This window comes from Nerophis ophidion, linkage group LG10, assembly GCF_033978795.1.
Source record: "Nerophis ophidion isolate RoL-2023_Sa linkage group LG10, RoL_Noph_v1.0, whole genome shotgun sequence".
NCBI classification, from domain to species: Eukaryota; Metazoa; Chordata; class Actinopteri; order Syngnathiformes; family Syngnathidae; genus Nerophis; species Nerophis ophidion.
In genome coordinates this window covers 55,797,382-55,821,108 of record NC_084620.1, presented here as the reverse complement: position 1 = coordinate 55,821,108, position 23,727 = coordinate 55,797,382, and the positions used below count along the sequence as shown (strand labels likewise).

The following is a 23,727-nucleotide window of genomic DNA, read 5'->3' as shown; positions in this document are numbered from 1 at the left end:
ATCTAACATAATAGTGAGAGTCCAGTCCATAGTGGATCTAACATAAAAGTGAGAGTCCAGTCCATAGTGGATCTAACATAATAGTGTGAGAGTCAAGTCCATAGTGGATCTAACATAATAGTGAGAGTCCAGTCCTTAGTGGATCTAACATAATTGTGAGAGTCCAGTCCATAGTGGATCTAACATTATAGTGAGAGTCCAGTCCATAGTGGATCCATCATAATATTGTGAGAGTCCAGTCCATGGTGGATCTAACATAGTAGTGAGTCCAGACCATAGTGGATCTAACATAATAGTGAGAGTCCAGTCCATAGTGGATCTAACATAGTAGTGAGAGTCCAGTCCATAGTGGATCTAACATAATAGTGAGAGTCCAGTCCATAGTGGATCTAACATAATATTGTGAGTCCAGTCCATAATGGATCTAACATAATAGTGAAAGTCCAGTCCATGGTGGATCCAACATAATAGTGAGAGTCCAGTCCATAGTGGATCTAACATTACTCAAGAGTCCAGTCCATAGTGGATCTAACATAATATTGTGAGAGTCCAGTCCATAGTGGATCTAACATAATAGTGAGAGTCCAGTCCATAGTGGGGCCAGCATGAGACCATCTGGAGTGGAGACAGGTCAGCAGCACAGAGATGTCCCTAACCAATGCACAGGCGAGTAGTCCAGCCCGGGTCCGGACTCTGGACAGCCAGCACTTAATCCATGGCCACTGGACCTGTGCCCCCCCCTTCCAAATCAGCTTCAGCGATATACTCCTCCTTTAATTTTCCTGAAGGAACTCTCCTGAAGGAATCAATAAAATACTATCTATCTATCTACACACCTTTGGGCGAATCCGGCTCCAACTCGGGCGGGACGAAGGGAATGTCGTCGGCGATGTCGGTCAGCCTGCTCGCCACTCTCTCCATCTCGTCCTCTTCCTCCTCCTCGTCCTCGTGGTCACCTGAGGTGCACAACATGATAAATATGTAGTGGTGAAAATGTCCCCACCACCTGCAGGGGGCGCCACAGTGCAGGTAGGTCATGTGATGAGATGAGATATATAACCACCTGCAGGGGGCGCCACAATGCAGTGAGGTCATGTGATGAGATGAGACATAACCACCTGCAGGGGGCGCCACAGTGCAGGTAGGTCATGTGATGAGATGAGATATATAACCACCTGCAGGGGGCGCCACAGTGCAGTGAGGTCATGTGATGGATGAGATGAGACATAACCACCTGCAGGGGGCGCCACAGTGCAGTGAGGTCATGTGATGGATGAGATGAGATATAACCACCTGCACAGTAGTTGGTCACAGGTTGTCTCTCAGCTTCTTTGTGAGTTCTGTCCGTCTCCGGTTTGATGCATCTCAAAATGCTGGACAGACGTTTCCATTGCCGGTTCTTCTTCTTCTTCTTCTTGCCCGGCGTCTTCTCCTCCTCGCTCTTGGGCGAGGTGGCGTCGGCCGGGTCGGAGCCCTCCACGGACGACTCGCTGGGCTTCTTCCCCAGCCGCCTCTGGGCGTAGACCATCATGAGGCGGAACTCCTCCGCGTTCTGCAGGTTCGCCTCGTCTGAGGTGGCTTCTTGGCCGTCGCCGCCAGCGCCGTCGGCGAAGGGGTCGTGGATTTCTATGTGTCCGTTTGCCATGATGGCCTCCTGGAGACACACACACACACACACACACACACACACACACACACACACACACACACACACACACACACACACACACACACACACACACACACACACACACACACACACACACACGTAAATAACGAGGGCGAAGAATAAAAGTGGAAATATTCCCTTGGCTAATTCGACTTATCCTGCTTTTATCCTTTTTTTTGTTGACTTACACCAGGGGTGTCAAACTCAAATACAGAGTGGGCCAAAATTTAAAACTGAACAAAGCCGCGGGCCGAGGTTGAACAAATTAACCCTTTAATAGGGACCCAAACAAGTTTTGCATTGAATATTGACCAAGCAAGGCTTTGATAACTTTATAGTGACATGCAAAATCCAGTTTCAAATAATAATAATTCAAGCTGCAAGCAGCGTTGGTCCGGTCCGCCTTTGGCTGCTGCCGCCGCTACTCAAGCCCTGGTCTAAGTCAGACCAACATAGAGGTTTTTAATTCATGTCTCTAGGAGATTTCCAACAGAAGTTACATGCAGTTTTGTCTGGGTTTTTTCCTAGAGGGGCGCTAGAGCGCAATTTTGACTTTTGAGGTTTAATTTTTTATTAGATGACAATTTTCGCCAGTCCTGATGTGTGTGTAAAATTTGGTAAGTTTTAAAGCATGTTAAGGGGTTCAAATTACAGATCGACGTTTCTGGATGTTGTTGATAAATGGCTTTTGCTTAGCATAGTAGAGCTTTAACTTGCACTTTCAAGCATTTTAAGGGGGTCAAATTACAGCTCAAAGAGGCAAAAATGGCATTTTTTAGGTAACTTTGCGCAGGGGTTCTTTGAAGGCGCGTAAAATCAAAACCGGAGCAGTAATCAAAACTCTGTTCTATACTTTTAATCAGAAGGGTTCAAACTCTCCTGTGTGAGTTTGAAGCCGAAACGACAAACGCGCTCAGAGGAGATAACTTTTGAAAAAAGGTGAAGAGAGGGGTAATTTTTAAACTTCCTGTTGATTTTTTCTGCAAGCTGTCAATTATTGAAATGTAGGTCTAAGTGAGACCTACATATGGGGGTTTTTTTCAGGTCTCTCCGAAATTCCTACAGGAAGTTACAAGCCTTTTTGTCTGTGTTTTCTTCCTAGGAGCAGTTTTTTTCTGTGTTTTATCCAAAAATTGTGCTAGAGCGCATTTTTGAGTTTTGGGGTTTGGTTTTTTCATTAGATCGCAATTTTTGCAAGTCCTAATATGTGTGCCGAGTTTGGTGAGTTTTGAAGCATGTTAAGAGGGTTAAATTACAGCTCAAAAAGGCAAAAATAGCATTTTTTGCGGAAATGTTGTTTTGAAGTGGTTTTTGCCAACCTTTTGTTGATTTTTGCCCAGGAATGTACAGTTATGAAATGAAGGTCTAAGTTAGACCTACATAGAGGTTTTTGTTTCATGTCTCTACGACATTGCTAACGGAAGTTACAAGCTGTCTGGGTTTTTTTTCCTAGGGGGCGCCAGCGCGCAATTTTCAATTTTGGGGTTTGGTTGCCTAATATGTTGGGAAGGTACACAGTACCGATGTGTGTGTAAAATTTGGTGAGTTTTGAAGCATGTTAAGGGGGTCAAATTACAGCGCAAAAGTGCAGAATAATAATAAAGAATAAAACCTTACAGTTTCAATAGGGTCCTTGGCCCATGGCAAAGGACTCCACAGGAGTCCTTTGCCATGGGCCAAGGACCATAATAATTAAAAAATATCAATGGCATATCAAATAAAATAAAAACACAAATGTAATGCCTATTTTCGGCGGCGGGTTTGAGTTGAGGCGGGGTTTGGTGGTAGCGGGGGTGTATATTGTAGCGTCCCGGAAGAGTTAGTGATGCAAAGGGTTCTGGGTATTTGTCCGATTGTGTTTATGTTGTGTTACGGTGCGGATGTTCTCCCGAAATGTGTTTGTCATTCTTGTTTGCTGTGGGTTCACAGTGTGGCGCATGTATGTAACAGTGTTAACCTTGTTTATACAGCCACCCTCAGTGTGACCTGTATGGCTGTTGACCAAGTATGCCTTGCATACACTTGTGTGTGTGTGTGTGTGTATGAGCCGCATATATTATGTGAGTGGGCCGGCACGCTGTTTTTATGGAAGAAAAGCGGACGTGGCGACATGTAGAGAACGCCAAAAGCAGAGCTTTTACGGCCCGCCCCCAATATTATTGTCCGGGTGGAAATCGGGAGAAATTCAGGAGGGTCACTGAACTTCGGGAGTCTCCCGGGAAAATCGGGAGGGTTGACGAGTATGAGTATTAGCGGTGATTGTGGTGTAACAGCGGCGGGCCAGCTCTAATGTTAATTTGATATTGCCTCAAGGGCCAAATGAAAATAAAGCTGCAAGCAGCGTTGGTAGGGTCCGCCTTTGGCTGCTGTCCCCGAGACCCACGCCCGGATAAGCGTTAGAAGACGCCTTGGTGCCACTATTTTGAGAACCTAATGCATTGTGAAAGTAATGCAGTTGTTGTATTGAAGTGAAAATATCAAACTTCCTGTTGATTTTTGCTAAAGTATGTTAGTTATTAAAATGTAGGTCTAAGTGAGACCTACAGAGTGTTTTTTGTTTCATGTCTCTCTGACATTCCTAGCGGAAGTTACAAGCAGTTTTGTTTGTGTTTTCTTCCTAGGAGCAGTTTGTCTGTGTTGTATTCCTAGGAGGGCGGTAGAGCGCAATTTTGAGTTTTGAGGTTAGGTTTTTTCATCAGATCGCAATTTTTGCCAGACCTGATGTGTGTGTCAAGTTTGGTGAGTTTAGAAGCATTTTAAGGGGGTCAAATAACAGCTCAAAGAGGCAAAAATTACATTTTTTAGGAGACTTTGCACAGGGGTTCTTTGAAGGCGCGTAAAGTCAAAACCTGAGAACTTATCAAAACTCTGTTCTATACTTTTAATCAGAAGGGTTCAATCTCTCTCCTGTGCGAGTTTGAAGCCAAAACAACACACGCACTCAGAGGAGATAATGTTTGAAGAAAGGTGACCGGTTTTTACAAAACTTTTGTTTTGAAGGGGGGATTGCAAACTTCCTGTTGATTTTTGTTGGGGATTGTCAATTTATGAAATATAGGTCTAAGCAAGACCTACATAGAAGTTTTTGTTTCATGTCTCTCCGACATTCTTACCGGAAGTTACAAGCAGTTTTGTCTGTGTTTTCTTCGTAGGAGCAGTTTTTTCAGTGTTTTATTCAAAAATAGCGCTGCAGTGTTTTATTCAAAAATAGCGCTAGAGCGCAATTTTGAGTTTTGGGGTTTGTTTTTTTTCATTAGATCGCAATATTCGCCAGTCCTTATGTGTGCGCCAAGTTTGGTGACTTTTGAAGCATTTTAAAGGGGTCAAATTATAGCGCAAAGAGGCAAAAATTGCATTTTTTGCAAAAATTTTATTTTGAAGGGGTTTTTGTCAACTTCCTGTAGATTTTTGCTGAAAGAAGTGAGTGTATGAAAATTGGGTCTAAGTCAGACCTACATAGGAGTTTTTGTTTCATGTCGCTATGACATTCCTAACAGAAGTTACATGCAGTTTTGTCAAATTTTTTCCTAGGGGGCGCTAGAGCGCAATTTTCATTTCGGGGGATTGGTTGCTTAATATGTTTGGAAGGTTCGCTATACCGACGTGTGTGTCAAATTTGGTGAGTTTTGAAGCATGATAAGGGGGTCAAATTATAGCGCGTAGGTGCGGGATAATAATAAAACACAGCAGTTTCAATAGGGTCCTTGGCCCATGGCAAAGGACTCCACAGGAGTCCTTTGCCATGGGCCAAGGACCCTAATTACACGGGGGGCCAAATTTGGCCCGCGGGCCAGAGTTTGACACCCATAAATTACACTGTACTAAATACTACATTGTAAAAAAAAAAAAATCCTATTTTTATGGTTAATTCACTCTAAATTTCTACTGTATTTTTTCCATTTTTTTAAAATAGGTTATAAAACTGTAGAATTGAAGACATTATCTGTAAATAAACAAACCGCCTGTTATTTTAAGTAATATGCCAGTAATGACAAACCATGTATATTTCTATATTTTTTTTTTTTACAGAAAAATACCATATACATATTATTTTCTGTTTTCTCAAATTACTTTCAAATTCATGTAAAATTACAGTAATTAACTTTCATTTAATATGTAGCTTGTTATATAAAAGTATATGTCCATACTAACAATTTTATATGTAATTTTAAGGAAAATCTTATTTTTTTAATATTTATGTGTATTTTTTATATTCAAGTTGAAACATATTTGTAGTATGTTATAAAAAGCAGTGGTCCCCAACCTTTTTGTATCCTCGGACCGGTCAACGCTTAATAATTTGTCCCGTGGACCGGGTGGGCGGGGGGGTGTCCTTTTTTTTCTTTTTTTTTTCCCTTTGTCATGAAAAAGGGAAGTTTTTGTGGTTGGTGCACTAATTGTAAGTGTATATTGTGTTTTTTATTTGGATTTAATAAAAAAAAGAAAAATGTTTTTATTTATTATTATTTTTTTAAATAAAAATTAATAAAAAATTCTTCTGCGGCCCGGTGGTTGGGGACCACTGATATGAAGGATTGTGTTCATGATGACAATTTTAAATTTTTCTCTGTGATATGACACATTTTGGAGACTGCAAGACATACTTGATCACAGCCATACAGGTCACACTGATGGTGGCTGTACAAACAAATTTAACACTGTTACAAATATGCGCCACATTGTGAACCCACATCAAAAAATAATGACAAACACATTTCGTGAGAACATCTTCACCGTAACACAAAATAAACACAAAAGAACAAATACTCCTCAGGGCTGCACCCCGCAACAACCAAACCCCGCCCACCTCAACCGGCGCACGGAGGGGGGCGGTGATGTTTGATTGATTGATTGATACTTTTATTAGTATATTGCACAGTTCAGTACATATTCCGTACAATTGACCACTAAATGGTAACACCCGAATAAGTTTTTCAACTTGTTTAAGTCGGGGTGGTGGCGGGGGTGTAGCCCGGAAGAGTAACGCTGCTTGGCATTCTGGGTATTTGTTCTTTTGTGTTTATTCTGTGTTACGGTGAAGATGTTCTCCCGAAATGTGTTTGTCATTCTTATTTGCTGTGGGTTCACAGTGTGGCGCATATTTGTAACAGTGTTAAATTTGTTTGTACGGCCACCATCAGTGTGACCTGTATGGCTGTTGATCAAGTATGTCTTTCAGCCAGTGTAGTATATCAAACGATGCATTGCTCAATATGCGCCGCATTCCACTCGCTTCTTGTTTGTCTAGTGAATGAGTTAATGTGTCAAAAGATTGTCGAAGACAGAAAAGGCACTGCTGTCACGGCACTCCCTAAAAAGATTGTCCGTTAGATTTTAGGACAACCCGTTACGAAGGGTACAGGAAGTCTCTCGTGAAAATTGGCAAGTATGTTGTCAGGCTGGTTAAAGCATTCAAAGAAGGTGAATCCACTTGTCACATAGTTTCTACATTCAGTTGCCCCCCAATTAATTGATTGAGTTCGAGACCCCTGATCTTAATAATTCAGAAAAAAACTGCAAAAATACTGGTATTTTTCTGTGGAATTGCCAGCATTGTCACTTCATCAAAGTTGGTTGATCGTAATAAATTGGAAAAACTCTGTAGAAAAAAGGTATTTTTCCGCAGAACTGTTTGCATCGTCACTTTATTAAAAGGTGGTTGATCTTAACAATTCAGTAAAAATCTGTAAAATTACGATATTTTTCCGCAAAACGTTTCATGAAAATTTCTGTAAATATGTTTTGGATCATTATTTGGTTTACAGTGTTTTACTTTAATTTTATGGTTTTCGTTTGGCAGCCGTAGCTGCCAGTAGATTACCGTTTTTTTACAGAATTTTTTTTACGGTGTACTTTTATTGTCTTTTTTACTTACACTGCACTAAATACTGCTTTTATCGGGTTTTTGTTGACTTACACTGTACTAAATACTACTTTTATCCTCTTTTTGTTGACTTACACTGTACTAAATACTACTTTTGTCTTTTTTACTTACACTGCACTAAATACTGATGTTATTGTGTTTTTGTTGACTTACACTGTACTAAATACTACTTTTATTGTCTTTTTTACTTACACTGTACTAAATACTGCTTTTATCGTGTTTTTGTTTACTTACACTGTACTAAATACTGCTTTTATCGTGTTTTTGTTGACTTACACTGTACTAAATACTACTTTTATCATGTTTTTGTTGACTTACACTGCACTAAATACTGATGTTATTGTGTTTTTGTTGACTTACACTGTACTAAATACTACTTTTATCCTCTTTTTGTTGACTTACACTGTACTAAATACTAATTTTATCCTCTTTTTGTTGACTTACACTGTACTAAATACTAATTTTGTCTTTTTTACTTACACTGCACTAAATACTGATGTCATTGTGTTTTTGTTGACTTACACTGTACTAAATACTACTTTTATTGTCTTTTTTACTTACACTGTACTAAATACTGCTTTTATCGTGTTTTTGTTGACTTGCACTGTACTAAATACTACTTTTATCATGTTTTTGTTGACTTACACTGCACTAAATACTGTTTTTATTGTGTTTTTGTTGACTTAACACTGTACTAAATGCTGCTTTTATCGTGTTTTTGTTGACTTACTTTTAATGCCATGATTTCAATAGTCCGGCCCGCAGCCCTTGAGCTAAAATGACTTTGCCAACCCTAATTTGATGCATCACAAGATTTTCTGTTAAAATATAGTCAATGATCTGCGATGAGGTGGCGAATTGTCCAGGGTGTAAGCGCCTTCCGCCCGATTGTAGCTGAAATAGGCACCAGCGCCCCCCGCGACCCCAAAGGGAATAAGCGGTAGAAAATGGATGGATGGATGGATAAAGTCAATGATGACATGTTTGTTGGTCCCTTCAGTTTGAAAAGTCTTGAAATACATTTTGGTACCGGTACCAAAATATTGGTACCTGGACAGCCCTACACCGTACCATTTATAGTGTTTGTTTCTGTTTAGATCAGGGGTGTCCAAAGTGCTTTTATTTATCTTTTCACTGTGATTACTCAAAAATACAAAATAATTCAAATCAATGGTGTCCTGCATTATTGATTTTTTAGGGCTCTAATTACTAAATACTGCATATTTCAGTTTTACTATGAAAAACAAAGTTTTTTTTTTTTTAAAGTTGATGAAGAGATTTACTGTAGGCGTCATACTTGCCAACCCTCCCGGATTTTCCGGGAGACTCTCGAAATTCAGCGCCTCTCCTGAAAACCTCCCGGGACAAATTTTCTCCCGAAAATCTCCCGAAATTCAGGCCACGCCCCCACCAGCTCCATGCGGACCTGAGTGACACGCATAAAGAGCGTGTCTGCCCAATGACGTTATAACTGTAGAATGATCGAGGCAGAGTTCTTGGTTTCTTATGTGGGTTCATTGTTAGGCAGTTTCATTAACGTCCTCCCAGCGCGGTAACAACACACAACAACAGCAGTCCGTTTTCGTCTACCGTAAAGCAGTTCGTCTGCCTTAAACAGCAATGTTGTGACACTCTTGAACAGGATAATACTGCCATCCACTGTACATGCATATGGTTAAAAAAACAAGGAAGGACAATTCAACCCTTAACTCAACAATGAGTAGATGAGTGTTATGTGTATGTAAATGTGTAAATAAATGAACACTGAAATTCAAGTATTTCTTTTGTTTTATATGTATAGATATATATATATATATATATAATAAATACATACATATGTATATATATATAGCTAGAATTCAATAAAAGTCAAGTATTTCATATATATATATATATATATATATATATATATATATATATATATATATATATATATATATATGAAATACTTGACTTGGTGAATCTAGCTGTAAATATAGAATAGTGTGTACTTTATTGATTCCTGGGGAAATTCAGGACCACAGTTTGCTCACAATAAACAATGATAATAATATATTATATATATATATATGTATATATAATATATGAATAATATAAATATACTCCTCCCCTCTTAACCACGCCCAGCCCCGCCCCAAACACGCCCCCCACCCCCGAAATCGGAGGTCTCAAGGTTGGCAAGTATGGTAAGCGTTAAAATATAATAATAAAATTTGACTTATTTTCAACATTTTTATTAACTGAGACCCTTTATGGTCCCCCGGACACCTAAAGGTAAAATTCATTTTAAAAATACATGTATTTTGTTACGGTTTGAAAATGAAAAATATCAAAATGGACCCCTGAATGCGGCCCTCGGTGGAAAAAGTTTGGACACCCCTGGTTTACACGTTCCCCTCCTTTGGTGATTTGTCTCCCTCTAGTGGTGGTTAAAAGACTAGTCGCGATGAAGTCAAATGACTTAGTCAACTGATCTTTAGACTTCTCCAACCTCGAAATGACATTTATCGGGCAAAGAACCATAAAACACGCAACGATAAACCAACCGCAAGCGTAATTTAATCGATTTTAAAAAGGAAAAAAGACAAAAGTAGCACAATTCCGTTAAAACCGGCAAAACTAGGTGGTAACTTTGAACTGAATATTGAGTTAAATGCGACATTTTAGGTATAAATTGTTACTCCTCTTTTCGGCAATTTAGTAATAAATGCTAACTTTATAAATAAACGCGCTTATTTAAGTAGGATAAAAAAAAAAAACATTAGCATATTAATTCATTCGAAACTTTACACGATGTTGACCAACAGACACAAACTGTCAGATTCGAGTATTTTCCGGTATTTGTTGTTCAAACTGGTAGATATAAAACAAAAAGATACAGAAATTATTACTTACACAAAGAAGACTTTAAAAGGCAAACACGTCCCAACAGGTCCGCGAGCCTTAAAGACCTTACTCTTACTTCCGGAACTGCTTCGTCACGTAAGCTTTCATTTTACGTGCTACGTCACGATGACGTCATAACGTAAGAACTCACGCGCTCCTGCACTTGACAAGTCTCAAGTATGCACTTTTTAAATAATACATTTGATTTTACTCACCAATTGAACATTGGTGAGTAAAACTTTATTTTGAAGAATCCAAAAAATAAAAATAAAAACTCCTTGACCGCGGTGATTACTCATAGGGCAGGTGTGTCCAAAGTGCGGCCCAGGGGCCATTTGCGGCCCCCCAAACATTCTACAAAACTTGCAAAATTGATATTGCAAAAATAAAAAAAAAAACATATAAAAAAAGTGGAATGAGGTTAAGTCTAATGAGAAAAAGTGGCAATTTTGACACAAAGATGCCATGCAGGCAGTTTTTTCCCCCTTTTGTCTTTTTTTTTTTCCATTGCTCAAAAAAAAAGGACAAAAAATAAATCCATGTTATAATTCATTATTACTTCAAAATTATCACTTTAAAATGTTTTATGTTGAAAAAATATTGCATATGTTGCGTGGCTGCCATGTAAAAACATCAACGTTTTGACAAAAGAGCATAAAAGAAACAAAATAGTTCAAACTTAAAATCGACAGATATATGGGAAGTTGGTCTTGAAATTTAAGTGTTAAAAGTAAAAAACAACAACAATACAAATGTATCACTTTATGAGTAAGGAACCTTTCGGATCTCAAATATATTTAGTAGGATTTTATTTAACTTTTCACTGTGATTACTCAAAAATATTAAATAATTAAAATCAATGGTGTCCTGCATTATTGATCTTTGAGGGCTTTAATTGCTAAATAAAGGAACTCTCCTGAAGGAATCAATAAAGTACTATCTATCTATATAAATACTGCATATTTCAGTTTTAATATAAAAAAAAAAGTTGTCTTTGACAGAAAAGGCATAAAACCTTGTTTTATTTTATATCAACCTCAAATTGATATAGAGATTTACTGTAAGCATTAAATAATACAACAATAATAATAATTTGACTTATTTTTGACTGAGACCCTCTGTGCTCCCCAGGAGCCTTAAGGATTAAAAAAAAAATCCATTGTTTTGAAAAGGAAAACTATCAAAACAAATCCCGCATGCTTAAATTTTTTCCGTGTGCGGCCCTCTGTGGAAAAAGTTTGGACACCCCTGTCATAGGGAAACTACAGCAGTGATTCATGCAGGTGTGTATGCTCAGAAAAAAAACAAACATACACGACTATTAAAACACTCCCAAAACAACCTCGTCGTGTTTATTATTCAAATCTTAATTGTTAATTGTGAAAAGTATGATTTCGTCCCTGAAACAGGAAGCTGAATAATGAAGAACTGATCAAATAAATGTGTTGTGGTTGACAAAAAAGAGGAACTATTCGTTCAACCAAAAGAAAAACACCAGAGGCCATCATCAAAACTTATTTTTAAAAACACGATTGAAAAAAACAAAACTAACCTGGCAGGAAAACCAGGCATAAAACATTCCAAACAATAATTTAATAGTCCAAACAATCATCATCATCATCATCATAATAATAATGCATGTTTATGCAAATACTGTAGTGCAGGGGTGTCCAAAGTGCTATTGCAAAGATAAAAAAGAACATTAAAAATATTGAAATGAGGTGAAATCTATCGAGGAAAAGTTGCAATGTTGACAAAAAACTGCCATGCAGGCAGTTTTTTTTTTCTTTTGTTTTTATTTTACCATGTAAAAAAACATCTTCACCATGAATTAAAGAAGTTGAAAAACCTATTGGGGTGTTACCAGTTCAATATAGCTCATGAGGAGAACGCACGGCGCTGAACACTTAGTCACAGTCTCGCCCTACGCTCTAACGTTCAGCTCCCGTGTCCCTCTTTTTTTTTAATTTTCCTGAAGGAACTCACCTGAAGGAATCAATAAAGTACTATCTATCTACCATTTAGTGGTCAATTGTACGGAATAGATACTGTACTGTGCAATCTACTAATTACAAGTTTCAATCAATCAATTACTTATTTTTTTGCCATTGCTAAAAAAAAAAAAGACCAAAAAAAATCCATGTTATAATGAGTTATTTTCAAAGCTCCAATTAGTTCAAAAATTTCACTTTAAATTGTTTTATGTGGTAAATATTGCATCCATTGTGCAGTTGCCATATAAAAACAAAGTTTTTTTTTTTTGACAAAAGAGCATAAAAAAAATAAAAAATAATAGTTAAAACGTAAAATCGACAGATATATCTAAAGTTGATCTCGTAATGTAAATGTTGAAAGTAAAAAAAAAATAATAATAATAAAAATGTACCACTTTATGAGTGGGGCACCTTTTGGATCCCAAATATATTTAGTGTTATTTTATTTATATTTTCACTGTGATTACTCAAAGATAATAAAACAATTAAAATCAATGGTGTTCTGCATTATTGATCTTTTAGGGCTCTAGTTACTAAATACTGCATATTTCAGTTTTACTATTAAAAAAACAAAGATTTTTTTTGCCATAAAACCTTTTTTTTTTTTTAAAGTTGATATAGATATTTACTGTAGGCGTTAAATAAAAAATAAAAAACAAATTTGCCTTATTTTTAACATTTTAATAACTGAGACCCTTTATGGTCCCCGGAACCCCTAAAAGTAAAATAATTTGAAAAAAATCCATAAATTTTGTTGTGGTTTGAGAATGAAAAATATCAAAATGTTCCCAGCATGCTTAAATTTTTCCGTGTGCGGCCCTCGGTGGAAAAAGTTTGGACACCCCTGCTGTAGTGGAAAGGAGGTAAGAAAATGTCATGCAGAACCAACACTACTCGGATAAAAGTGAGAAAAACAAAACAATGTGTTGATCAAAACAGGCCCCGCCCACAAGTCCTCCCTGTACACATGACAGCAACAAAAATAAAAAAAGATCTAAAAAATGAAACCGAAAGTACACTGCAAAGTCCAAACAGGAAACTGTACAATATGTTACTTATTAACACTTTTCCAAAACTGGTTTAATTGAACAAAGTCCAAACCAACGAGGATTAATTACTGCGCATGAAGGTTTTGGTGACTTTCCAGAGTCCGGACTGACATAAATGTGGCCTTGATGTGGAGCGACATGGAAAGCGTGCGATTAAAGAAAAGCGGGGGATGAGGGTTCTGTGTTCTGCAGTCCAAGGACGGAGACCAACAAAACCCTCTTGAACACCTTGAGCAAGTACTTCCGAGCTCCGCTAGCTTCAAAACATTCATGTAATGTAAACAACTAGAAGAGGAATGCAAAAAAAAAAAAAAAAAAAAAAGACCTCATGTGTTCATATTGCATGGAATATGGCTCAGAGTTTTATCACGCACACACATTCTTGTATTTCTTACCTTCTTGAGACCTCTGAAAAATGCCTACCTCTTTAGGACCACCCCTTTTAGATATATAAAAATTTGTATTTACCACATTAATATTTACATACTATCCAAATATAAAAAAGGTAAGTTTTTAGTAAATTTTCTTAGTTTGTAATTTTTTAAAAATCATTATTTACTTCAAGTTATTACAGTATATCCCTATGTACATGTTTATTTGTTTTATTTGTATTAATTGTAACCAAAAGGGGGCACATTTCAATTTCTTACACACACTTGTTATTTCATATGTTGACCAGAGGGGGAGCACTTTTAAAAGCGACACACGGTCAATTTGAAAAATCCCCTCCTTTTCGGGACCACCCTCATTTTGATAGATCTCACCACCAGGAGTGAACATTTAGATTGATTAAAACTTTTATTAGTAGATTGCACACTGTGGAGGGGGGGCGTGGCCTGCAGCGGAGCACGGTCCTTAAGGACCGGCCTCGAAGCCAGCGGCAGGTGAGTAGAGGTGAGACCTCATGTGGTCATATTGCATGGAATATGGCTCAGAGTCTTGTCACGCACACACATTCTTGTACTTATTACCTTCTTGAGACCTCTGAAAAATGGCTACCTCTTTAGGACCACCCCTTTTAGATATATAAAGATTTGTATTTACAACATTAATAATACATATATACTATGCAAATATAAAAAAAGGTAAGCTTGTAGTAAATTTTATTTAAATTTTTTTGTTCGTAATAGTTTTTTAATCATTATTTACTTCAACTTATTACAGTATATCCCTATATACATATACATATATATATCTCTATATATATATATATATAGAGATATATATATCTCGATATGTATATCGATATATATATATATATGTATATTTTTATTTTTTTATTTGTATTAATAGTGACCAAAAGGTGGCACATTTCAATATCTTACACACACTTGTTATTTCATATGTTGACCAGAGAGGGAGCACTTTTAAAAGCGACACACAGTCAATTTGAAAAATCCCTTCCTTTTCTGGACCACCAGGGGTAAAATTTTGATTGATTGATTGAAACTTTTATTAGTAGATTGCACAGTACAGTACTGTGGAGGGGGGCGTGGCCTCCAGGCCTGCTATGGAGCGGGCCTCGAAGCCAGCGGCAGGTGAGTAACCTACTCAGTGGACTAGTGGTTAGAGTGTCCGCCCTGAGATCGGTAGGTTGGGAGTTCAAACCCCGGCCGAGTCATACCAAAGACTATAAAAAATGGGACCCATTACCTCCCTGCTTGGCAATCAGCATCAAGGGTTGGAATTGGGGGTTACCGCTGCTGCCCACTGCTCCCCTCAACTCCCAGGGGGTGAACAAGGGGATGGTTCAAATGCAGAGGACACATTCCGCCACACCTAGTGTGTGACAATCATTGGTACTTTAACTTTAGATTGCCCAGCTGGGCCCGGTTACCTAATCGCCTGTCGCCCATATTAGCAGCAGCCGGCCCGAGACACGTGATTGGAGTTGGAGTTGAGCAGACGCACAAATATGCATAGAGAGAGACCCGCCAAACTGGAAAGTCAAACATATATTGCTGGAAAGCAGGCCACCCCGGGGGTTTATGCCAATAAAAGACTTGATACAAATTGTCTACCGGGCTCCCGAAGATCTGTCGGCGTCGGGAGAACCCAGCACAAGAGAGAAACCTCTACAAGTACATATTCCGTACAATTGACCACTAAATGGTAACACCCCAATAAATTTTTCAGCTTGTTTGAGTCGGCGGTCCACGTTAATCAATTCATGGTATATTTGACATATTTTATAAATGAGATATTCTTTATTAGATGCGATGGTTTTCTGTATTGGAGCCATGATTTATGTCCTAAGTTGTTCACACCTCCTATATGGAAGTTACTTTTCCTTGTTGGTGTCTCAAGAAGGGTAGAGATACAAACCCCGTTTCCATATGAGTTGGGAAATTGTGTTAGATGTAAATATAAACAGAATACAATGATTTGCAAATCCTTTTCAACCCATATTCAGTTGAATATGCTACAAAGACAACATATTTGATGTTCAAACTCATAAACTTTATTTTTTTGCAAATAATAATTAACTTAGAATTTCATGGCTGCAACACGTGCCAAAGTAGTTGGGAAAGGGCATTTTCACCGCTGTGTTACATCACCTTTTCTTTTAACAACACTCAATAAACGTTTGGGAACTGAGGAAACTAATTGTTGAAGCTTTGAAAGTGGAATTCTTTCCCATTCTTGTTTTATGTAGAGCTTCAGTCGTTCAACAATCCGGGGTCTCCGCTGTCGTATTTTACGCTTCATAATGCGCCACACATTTTCCATGGGAGACAGGTCTGGACTGCAGGCGGGCCAGGAAAGTACCCGCACTCTTTTTTTTTACGAAGCTACGCTGTTTTAACACATGCTGAATGTGGTTTGGCATTGTCTTGCTGAAATAAGCAGGGGCGTCCATGAAAAAGACGGCGCTTAGCATATGTTGTTCCAAAACCTGTATGTACCTTTCAGCATTAATGGTGCCTTCACAGATGTGTAAGTTACCCATGCCTTGGGCACTAATGCACCCCCATACCATCACACATGCTGGCTTTTCAACTTTGCGTCGATAACAGTCTGGATCAGGGGTCGGGAACCTTTTTGGCTGAGAGAGCCATGAAAGCCAAATATTTAAAAATGTATTTCCCTTAGAGCCATATCATATTTTTTAACACTGAATACAACTAAATGCGTGCATTTTTTAAGTAAAACCAACATTTTTAGAGTATAATAAGTCTCTAATTATTTTTGATAACATTGTTATTTCTTGAACAGGAGCGGTAGAAAATGGATGGATGGATTAAAATGCATGAGAATGTTTTATATTTTAAACGTTATATTTAACATCGTGATTACCAGCGGAATTATTCATTACTTATCGTGTTAAGCAATGTCAGCTAAGATTAATCTGAGAGCCAGATGCAGTCATCAAAAGAGCCACATCTGGCTCTAGAGCCATAGGTTCCCTACCCTTGGTCTGGATGGTTCGCTTCCCCTTTGGTCCGGATGACACGATGTTGAATATTTCCAAAAATAATTTGAAATGTGGACTCGTCAGACCACAGAACACTTTTCCACGTTGCATCAGTCCATCTTAGATGATCTCGGGCCCAGAGAAGCCAGTGGCATTTCTGGATGTTGTTGATAAATGGCTTTCACTTTGCATAGTAGAGCTTTAATTTGCACTTACAGATGTAGCGACGAACTGTATTTAGTGACAGTGTTTTTTTTAAGTGTTCCTGAGCCCATGTGGTGATATCCTTTAGAGATTGTTCGTATTTTGACACAGGAATCGAATGTCACGGTCATTCAATGTTGGTTTCCGGCCATGCCGCTTACGTGGAGTGATTTCTCCAGATTCTCTGAACTTTTTGATGATATTATGGAGCGTAGATGTTGAAATCCCTAAATTTCTTGCAATTGCACTTTGAGAAACGTTGTTCTTAAACTGTTTGACTATTTGCTCACGCAGTTGTGGACAAAGGGGTGTACCTCGCCCCATCCTTTCTTGTGAAAGACTGAGCATTTTTTTTGGGAAGCTGTTTTTATACCCAATCATGGCACCCACCTGTTCCAAATTAGCCTGCACACCTGTGGGACATTTCAAATAAGTGTTTGATGAGCATTCCTCAACTGAATATGGGTTGAAAAGGATTTGCAAATCATTGTATTCTGTTTATATTTACATCTAACACAATTTCCCAACTCATATGGAAACGGGGTTTGTACAACACACACACAAACACACACACGCACGCACGCACGCACGCACGCACGCACGCACGCACGCACGCACGCACGCACGCACGCACGCACGCACGCACGCACGCACGCACGCACGCACGCACGCACGCACGCACGCACGCACGCACGCACGCACGCACGCACACACACACACACACACACACACACACACACACACACACACACACACACACACACACACACACACACACACACACACACACACACACACACACACACACACACACACACAGTGTATTAAGAGATATGTTGGATGGCAGCCGAAGAAACACGTTTCCATGTATCGTGGTTCCAACATCACACATCAATTGTGGTCATTTCCTCGCTGATATGACGGATTCTTACTCAAACGTATTTGATGGCATTTGGACGCGACTTTTTCTGCGACCGATAGAATGGATCAGCAGCCATTTAAAGAAAAAACAAAGTACTTCGATGCGTAGCAAAGTTTCAACTCTGATAAAAAGGCTGCGTTTGACAGTAAAAACACACTTTTTTTTCTGTCCACTTACCTCATAATCCATCAAATATACCGTATTTCCTTGAATTGCCGACGGGGCGCTTACCAAAGGCATGCGGTAAATTTGGGCCTGCGCTTAAAAAAAAATTGAGTGTGATGTAAGGATACCATCATGAAAAGCACATTTAAGAAAAAAAAAACGTTACTATGGTCTTACCTTTACTTATAAATGAAGTCCATGCGCAGCTCCTTCTGATCAAAAGCATCGATAACTTGTTTATAGAAGTCTTCCTTATCTTTTTTCAGTTTTAAAAGTCTCCCTGTCTCGATGGAGATCTTCTTTTATTACCTCCTGCTTTGATTGAAAGTCCAGTTTAGAAAACTGTATTATTTTAGATATGTAATCCTCCATGTTAAAAGTGCAAGCGAGAGGAAAAAATAAACACACACTCTTGCTGGTTGTTGTCACTTCTTCTGCAGCCGAGTAGTCGCAAGAAGGATCACTAGCGCCCTCTACCACCAGGAGGCGGGAGTCATTTAATGACTCATATTTGACACACGCAGCTACGGTATATTAATAAAACATACCTGCTTACTGTTCTTTTTAGCATATTCAATAGCTTGGACCTTGAATCCTACTGAATAGCTCTTATTCTTCTTCCCTTTATGCGATTTCAAATTATTGAATGATGACGGGTGAAGTGTCACTCGTGACGTGACGACTTTTACCCGGGGGAAATTCTAGGCATATGTTAATTACTTAGCGAAATGAATTTGACCCGGCGGAAATTCCAGACATGCGCAAATAAAAATAATATTTTGCGAAAATGAGTTTGACCCGGCAGTAATTCTAGGCAGGTGCAGACTATACAACCGGCGGCAATTCAAGGAAATACGGTAATCACATTTTTATGTAAAATTGACTTTTTTGTAGTTTCTTATTGTGTCAAAACAGTGCCAAACTCCTCGTACGTAATAACCACCATCTGTTTGCACAGAAACTCGGTTTTTCATGTTCCAGTCTTTTGGAACAAAGGGGGGCGGGCCTCTGCAACTCCCTTCCTCTCTGATTGGTATGGTCACTTAAAAGGCCTTTTATCTCTGGTCAGAGCCAATCCGAGGGTCTTGTTACCGTCGACTGTGTCCCCTTTGCAGATTAGTATTAGTATTTAGTTTATTAGTACTAATATAGATTAGTATTTTCAATTTCCCCTTGGGGATTAATAAAATATTTCTGATTAAAGCAGAGCTGGGCAAATATTTTGACTCAGGGGCCACATTGAGAGAAAAAATGTGTCCGGGGGGGCCAATGTGTATGTGTCTCTACATTATATATAAACATTTAGCTGTAAAAACCTTCTGTGTTAGGGTCCCTTTTTTTCAGGAACACTAGTTCCAAAAGTCACAATGTCCGATAAAATTCTAAAAACGTTATGACAGACCACCTCAAAAAAAGGGAATTTTACAATTTTTTTACAGAATGGGATACCCGAAACGTACATGAAAATAAAGAAAACGGGATTTACAATGTTAACTATGAACAATAAAACACTGAATATTAACAACATATGAACATATTTTACTTCTCAGACCAGCGCCTCCATAGTAGTGTATGTTTTACAATCAAGCAAAACACAGCAAAAATGTAACAAACAGCTAAATATGAAAGTTAAGTGTAATAAACGCGTACAATATGATATATTATCACTTTTATGCAGACATTTGTTGTAAAAATCTGCTTCGGCATCTGTTCCTGACACATGGTTTCGGGCTGGCTGCTCTGAAAACAAACACACACACACTTACACACATATATATATATGTGTGTGTACATATATATGTGTGGAGGGGGCGTGTTCTGCGGGCCTGCCGCGGAGCGGGGTGTGGAAGGACCGGCCTCGAAGCACAGCTGGCAGGTGATTGGATTACCCAGCTGGGATTGATCATCCAATCCCCTGCCATGCTTATGAGCAGCAGCCGAGTCGAGACAAGTCAGTGGGAGTTGGAGTTTGAGCCAGAAAAGAATGAAAAGTTGACGAAAAGAGTGCTGACCTGGCACGTGTGCGGACAATAAAAACATTGTTACCCACGAGCCACGGGCTCACGCGAGGATCTTTGTGGTCAGAAGAACCCACAGGAAGCAACCTCCACCGTATATATATATATATATATATATATATATATATATATATATATATATATAGATACATATGTATATATATATGTACATACATATATATACATATATATGTATATGTATAGATATGTATCTGTATATGTATATATGTACATATATATGTACATACATATATGTATACATATATATATACATATACAGATATATATATATATACACATATCTATACATATACATATATATACATACATATAGATACACATATATATACATATCTATACATATACATATATATATATATATATATATACATACACACGATGCAGTGAGGTAGCGACTTGTCCAAGGTGTACACCGCCTTCCGCCCGAATGCAGCTGAGATAGGCTCTTTTAATACACTGAAGTACTTTGAGGTTGTTTGCTCAATATAAAGTGCTTTTTACAAATACAATCTATTATTATTATTAAAGTAAAATAAAATAATCCATTTTTATTTTATATACTTTTGTGTGTCCTTTCGGACTTGAAGAGTAAGTGTGTATAGTCAATGTAAAAGTTGTGCCAGGGTTAAAGTGACCAATCAGAAAGGAGGGCTGTGTATCTAATGCCCGCCCTATGTTCCAAGACAAAGGAACGTGTGCACAAAAGAACGTTTCTCATGTGTGATTTTGGCCTTGTTATGACACCATGCTTTCTCCCAAATGACGTCACTGAACGTTTATGGAGTTATCAGCCACAGGGGGGCACTGATAGTCTGCTTCACAACAAATGAGAACCCAACGAAGAAGCTTTTGGACTGGTGCGAGGTGACAGCTTGTGTGACGTTAGCATACATTTGGTATTCAAAGCCATGGTTTTCCTAAGAGAGCAAGACGACGGAGAAGTGACACCAGCGTCACGTCTTTGGCACAAAAGGTTTGATGGGCTGAACGTAAAGCGTCACGTCCTGAAACACACTCCGGTCCCCACAAGGACAAAAGTGCACTTTCGCTCCGACAGCACCACCGCCAATAAATACAATTAGGAATAAATAAATAGAAATAAATAGCTCAGCAAATCAAAGATTGTCCGCCGCCGCCGCCTGGGGTGGGGGGGGCGGGGCAGGTCCTCGACTGAGACACGCCCCTTCGCTTTTTGATGCACAGTGTCAGCGTGAGAGTGTGTCAGTACATAAGTGTGTGTGTGGAAGTGTGTCAGTATGTAAGTGTGTGTGTCAGTATGTAAGTGTGTGTGTGTGGAAGTGTGTCAGACTGCTGTTTCCAAGTCCTCATGGGGCGGAGAGGAGGTTTTTTGGCTGCTCAGGTAGGAAGTCAGCTCAGAGTCTCCCTCTGCTTGGTCCACTGGCGTCTTCCCCTGAAACAAACAAACGCACACACACACACACACACACACACACACACACACACACACACACACACACACACACACACACACACACACGGTGTGTTCAAGACCCAAGTTGGGCTAAACTTACATGTGTGTGTGTGTGTGTTCTGGCAATTCTGACTTAATGGGGACATGGCTCTGTTTACACAGTCACCTTTAGGGGACTTCGGACGGTATGGGGACCCAAAAAAAAAACAAGGTCCCCTAATGGGGAAACCTTTTTAAATGATAGTCGGATCCATTCTGAAGATGCCCAAGTGATTTTTAAGGATTAAGACAGGGGTGTCCAAACTTTTTCCACTGAGGGCCGCACACGGAAAAATTAAAGCACGTGGGGGCCATTTTGATATTTTTCATTTTCAAACTACGACAAAATTTATGGATTTTTAAAAATTATTTTACTTTTAGGGGTTCTGGGGACCATAAAGGGTTTCAGTTATTAAAATGTTAAAAATAAGTCAAATTTGTATTTTTTTTTATTTAACGCTTATAATAAATCTCTATATCAACTTAAAAAAAAAAAAAGTTTTATGGCTTTTCTGTCAGAAACATCTTTGGTTTTTTAATAGTAAATCTGAAATATGCAGTATTTAGTATTTAGAGCCCTAAAAGATCAATAATGCAGGACACCATTGATTTTAATTATTTATTATTTTTGAGTATTCACAGTGAAAAGATAAATAAAATACCAGTAAATATATTTGGGATCCAAAAGGTGCCGCACTCATAAAGTGATACATTTTTATTAGTTTAAAAAAAAAAAGTACTTTCAACACTTACATTACGAGATCAACTTCAGATATATCTGTCGATTTTACGTTTTAACTATTTTGTTTGTTTTATGCTAGCATATAGCATATAACAGTTAGTGCCCATGACCCACAATGCACTTCTGCCATGACCCTCCCCTGCCGAATTCTTATTGGTTGACGTGTGTGTGACGATCGCTGACATTTTCTTCGTCTCTTCCGCGAATGACATAAATAATATTATTTGATATTTTACGGTAATATGTTAATAATTTCACACATAAGTCGCTCCGGAGTATGTGTCGCACCCCCAACCAAATAATGAAAAAAAACGGCGACTTATAGTCCGAAAAATACGGTAGACCAGTTTATTATGTTCTTTATGTTCAATGTTGTTAAAAATAATATCCATCCTTAGTTAAAACTAATATATTTTTCCAAAAAACAAAATCTGGTTTAGTGTTCCTTAGGATGACATTTTCATACAGCATGATTGTAAAATATTATTACCTTAGAGCATGGGTGTCAAACTCTGGCCCGCGGGCCAAATATTGGCCCACCGTTTAATTTCATTTGGCCCTTGAGGCAATATCAAATTAACATTAGAGGTGGCCCGCCGGTAACACCACATTCACCGCTAATAACCATACTTGCCAACCCTCCCGATTTTCCCAGGAGACTCCCGAAGTTTAGTGCCCTTCCCGAATATCTCCCTGGGCAACCATTCTCCCGATTTCCTCCCGGACAACAATATTGGGAGCGTGCCTTAAAGGCACTGCCTTTAGCGTCCTCTACAACATGTCATCACGTCCCCTTTTCCTCCATATAAACAACGTGCTGGCCAAGTCACATAATACATGCGGCTTTCACAAACACATACTTGGTCAACAGCCATACAGGTCACACTGAGGGTGGCCGTATAAAAAACTTTAGCATTGTTACAAATATGCGCCACACTGTGAACCCACACCAAACAAGAATGACAAAACACATTTTGGGAGAACACCAGCACCGTAACACAACATAAACACAACAGAACAAACACCCAGAACTCCTTGCAGCACTAACTCTTCCAGAACGCTACAATACACACCCCCCGCTATTACCAAACCCCGCCCACCTCATTTTTATTTTATTTTTGAATATATTTGACTGTGGAAAAAGTCAATGTTGATATTTACCTCAGAAGGCTGCAAATAGAAAAGAGGCATTAATATTTGTTTTAATTAAATTTTATTTAATATACCACTGATGTTTTTTGAAAGTTGATTTTGCACTATTACGTTATATAAACTCTGCCTGTTCAA

At 38.6% G+C, this 23,727-nt stretch overlaps 2 protein-coding genes across 6 annotated transcripts in view; both read right to left on the bottom strand.

Annotated features, from left to right (window-relative positions):
- The window catches only part of LOC133561038 (apoptosis facilitator Bcl-2-like protein 14), a 29,415-nt gene extending 18,812 nt beyond the window's left edge, over positions 1–10,603 (bottom strand). For both annotated transcript variants that reach the window (XM_061914184.1, XM_061914185.1), the window contains exons 1-3: positions 10,449–10,603; positions 1,294–1,654; positions 837–956 (exon numbers count right to left, since the gene is read on the bottom strand). In XM_061914184.1, coding sequence (XP_061770168.1) covers positions 837–956; positions 1,294–1,645 — 472 coding nt within the window. In that variant the 5' untranslated portion in view covers positions 1,646–1,654; positions 10,449–10,603. The remainder of the gene's footprint in view (positions 1–836; positions 957–1,293; positions 1,655–10,448) is intronic.
- Positions 10,604–20,599: 9,996 nt separating this feature from the next.
- The window catches only part of dgki (diacylglycerol kinase, iota), a 170,442-nt gene continuing 167,314 nt past the window's right edge, over positions 20,600–23,727 (bottom strand). For all 4 annotated transcript variants that reach the window (XM_061914183.1, XM_061914180.1, XM_061914181.1 and 1 more), the window contains one exon: positions 20,600–21,638. In XM_061914183.1, coding sequence (XP_061770167.1) covers positions 21,531–21,638 — 108 coding nt within the window. In that variant the 3' untranslated portion in view covers positions 20,600–21,530. The remainder of the gene's footprint in view (positions 21,639–23,727) is intronic.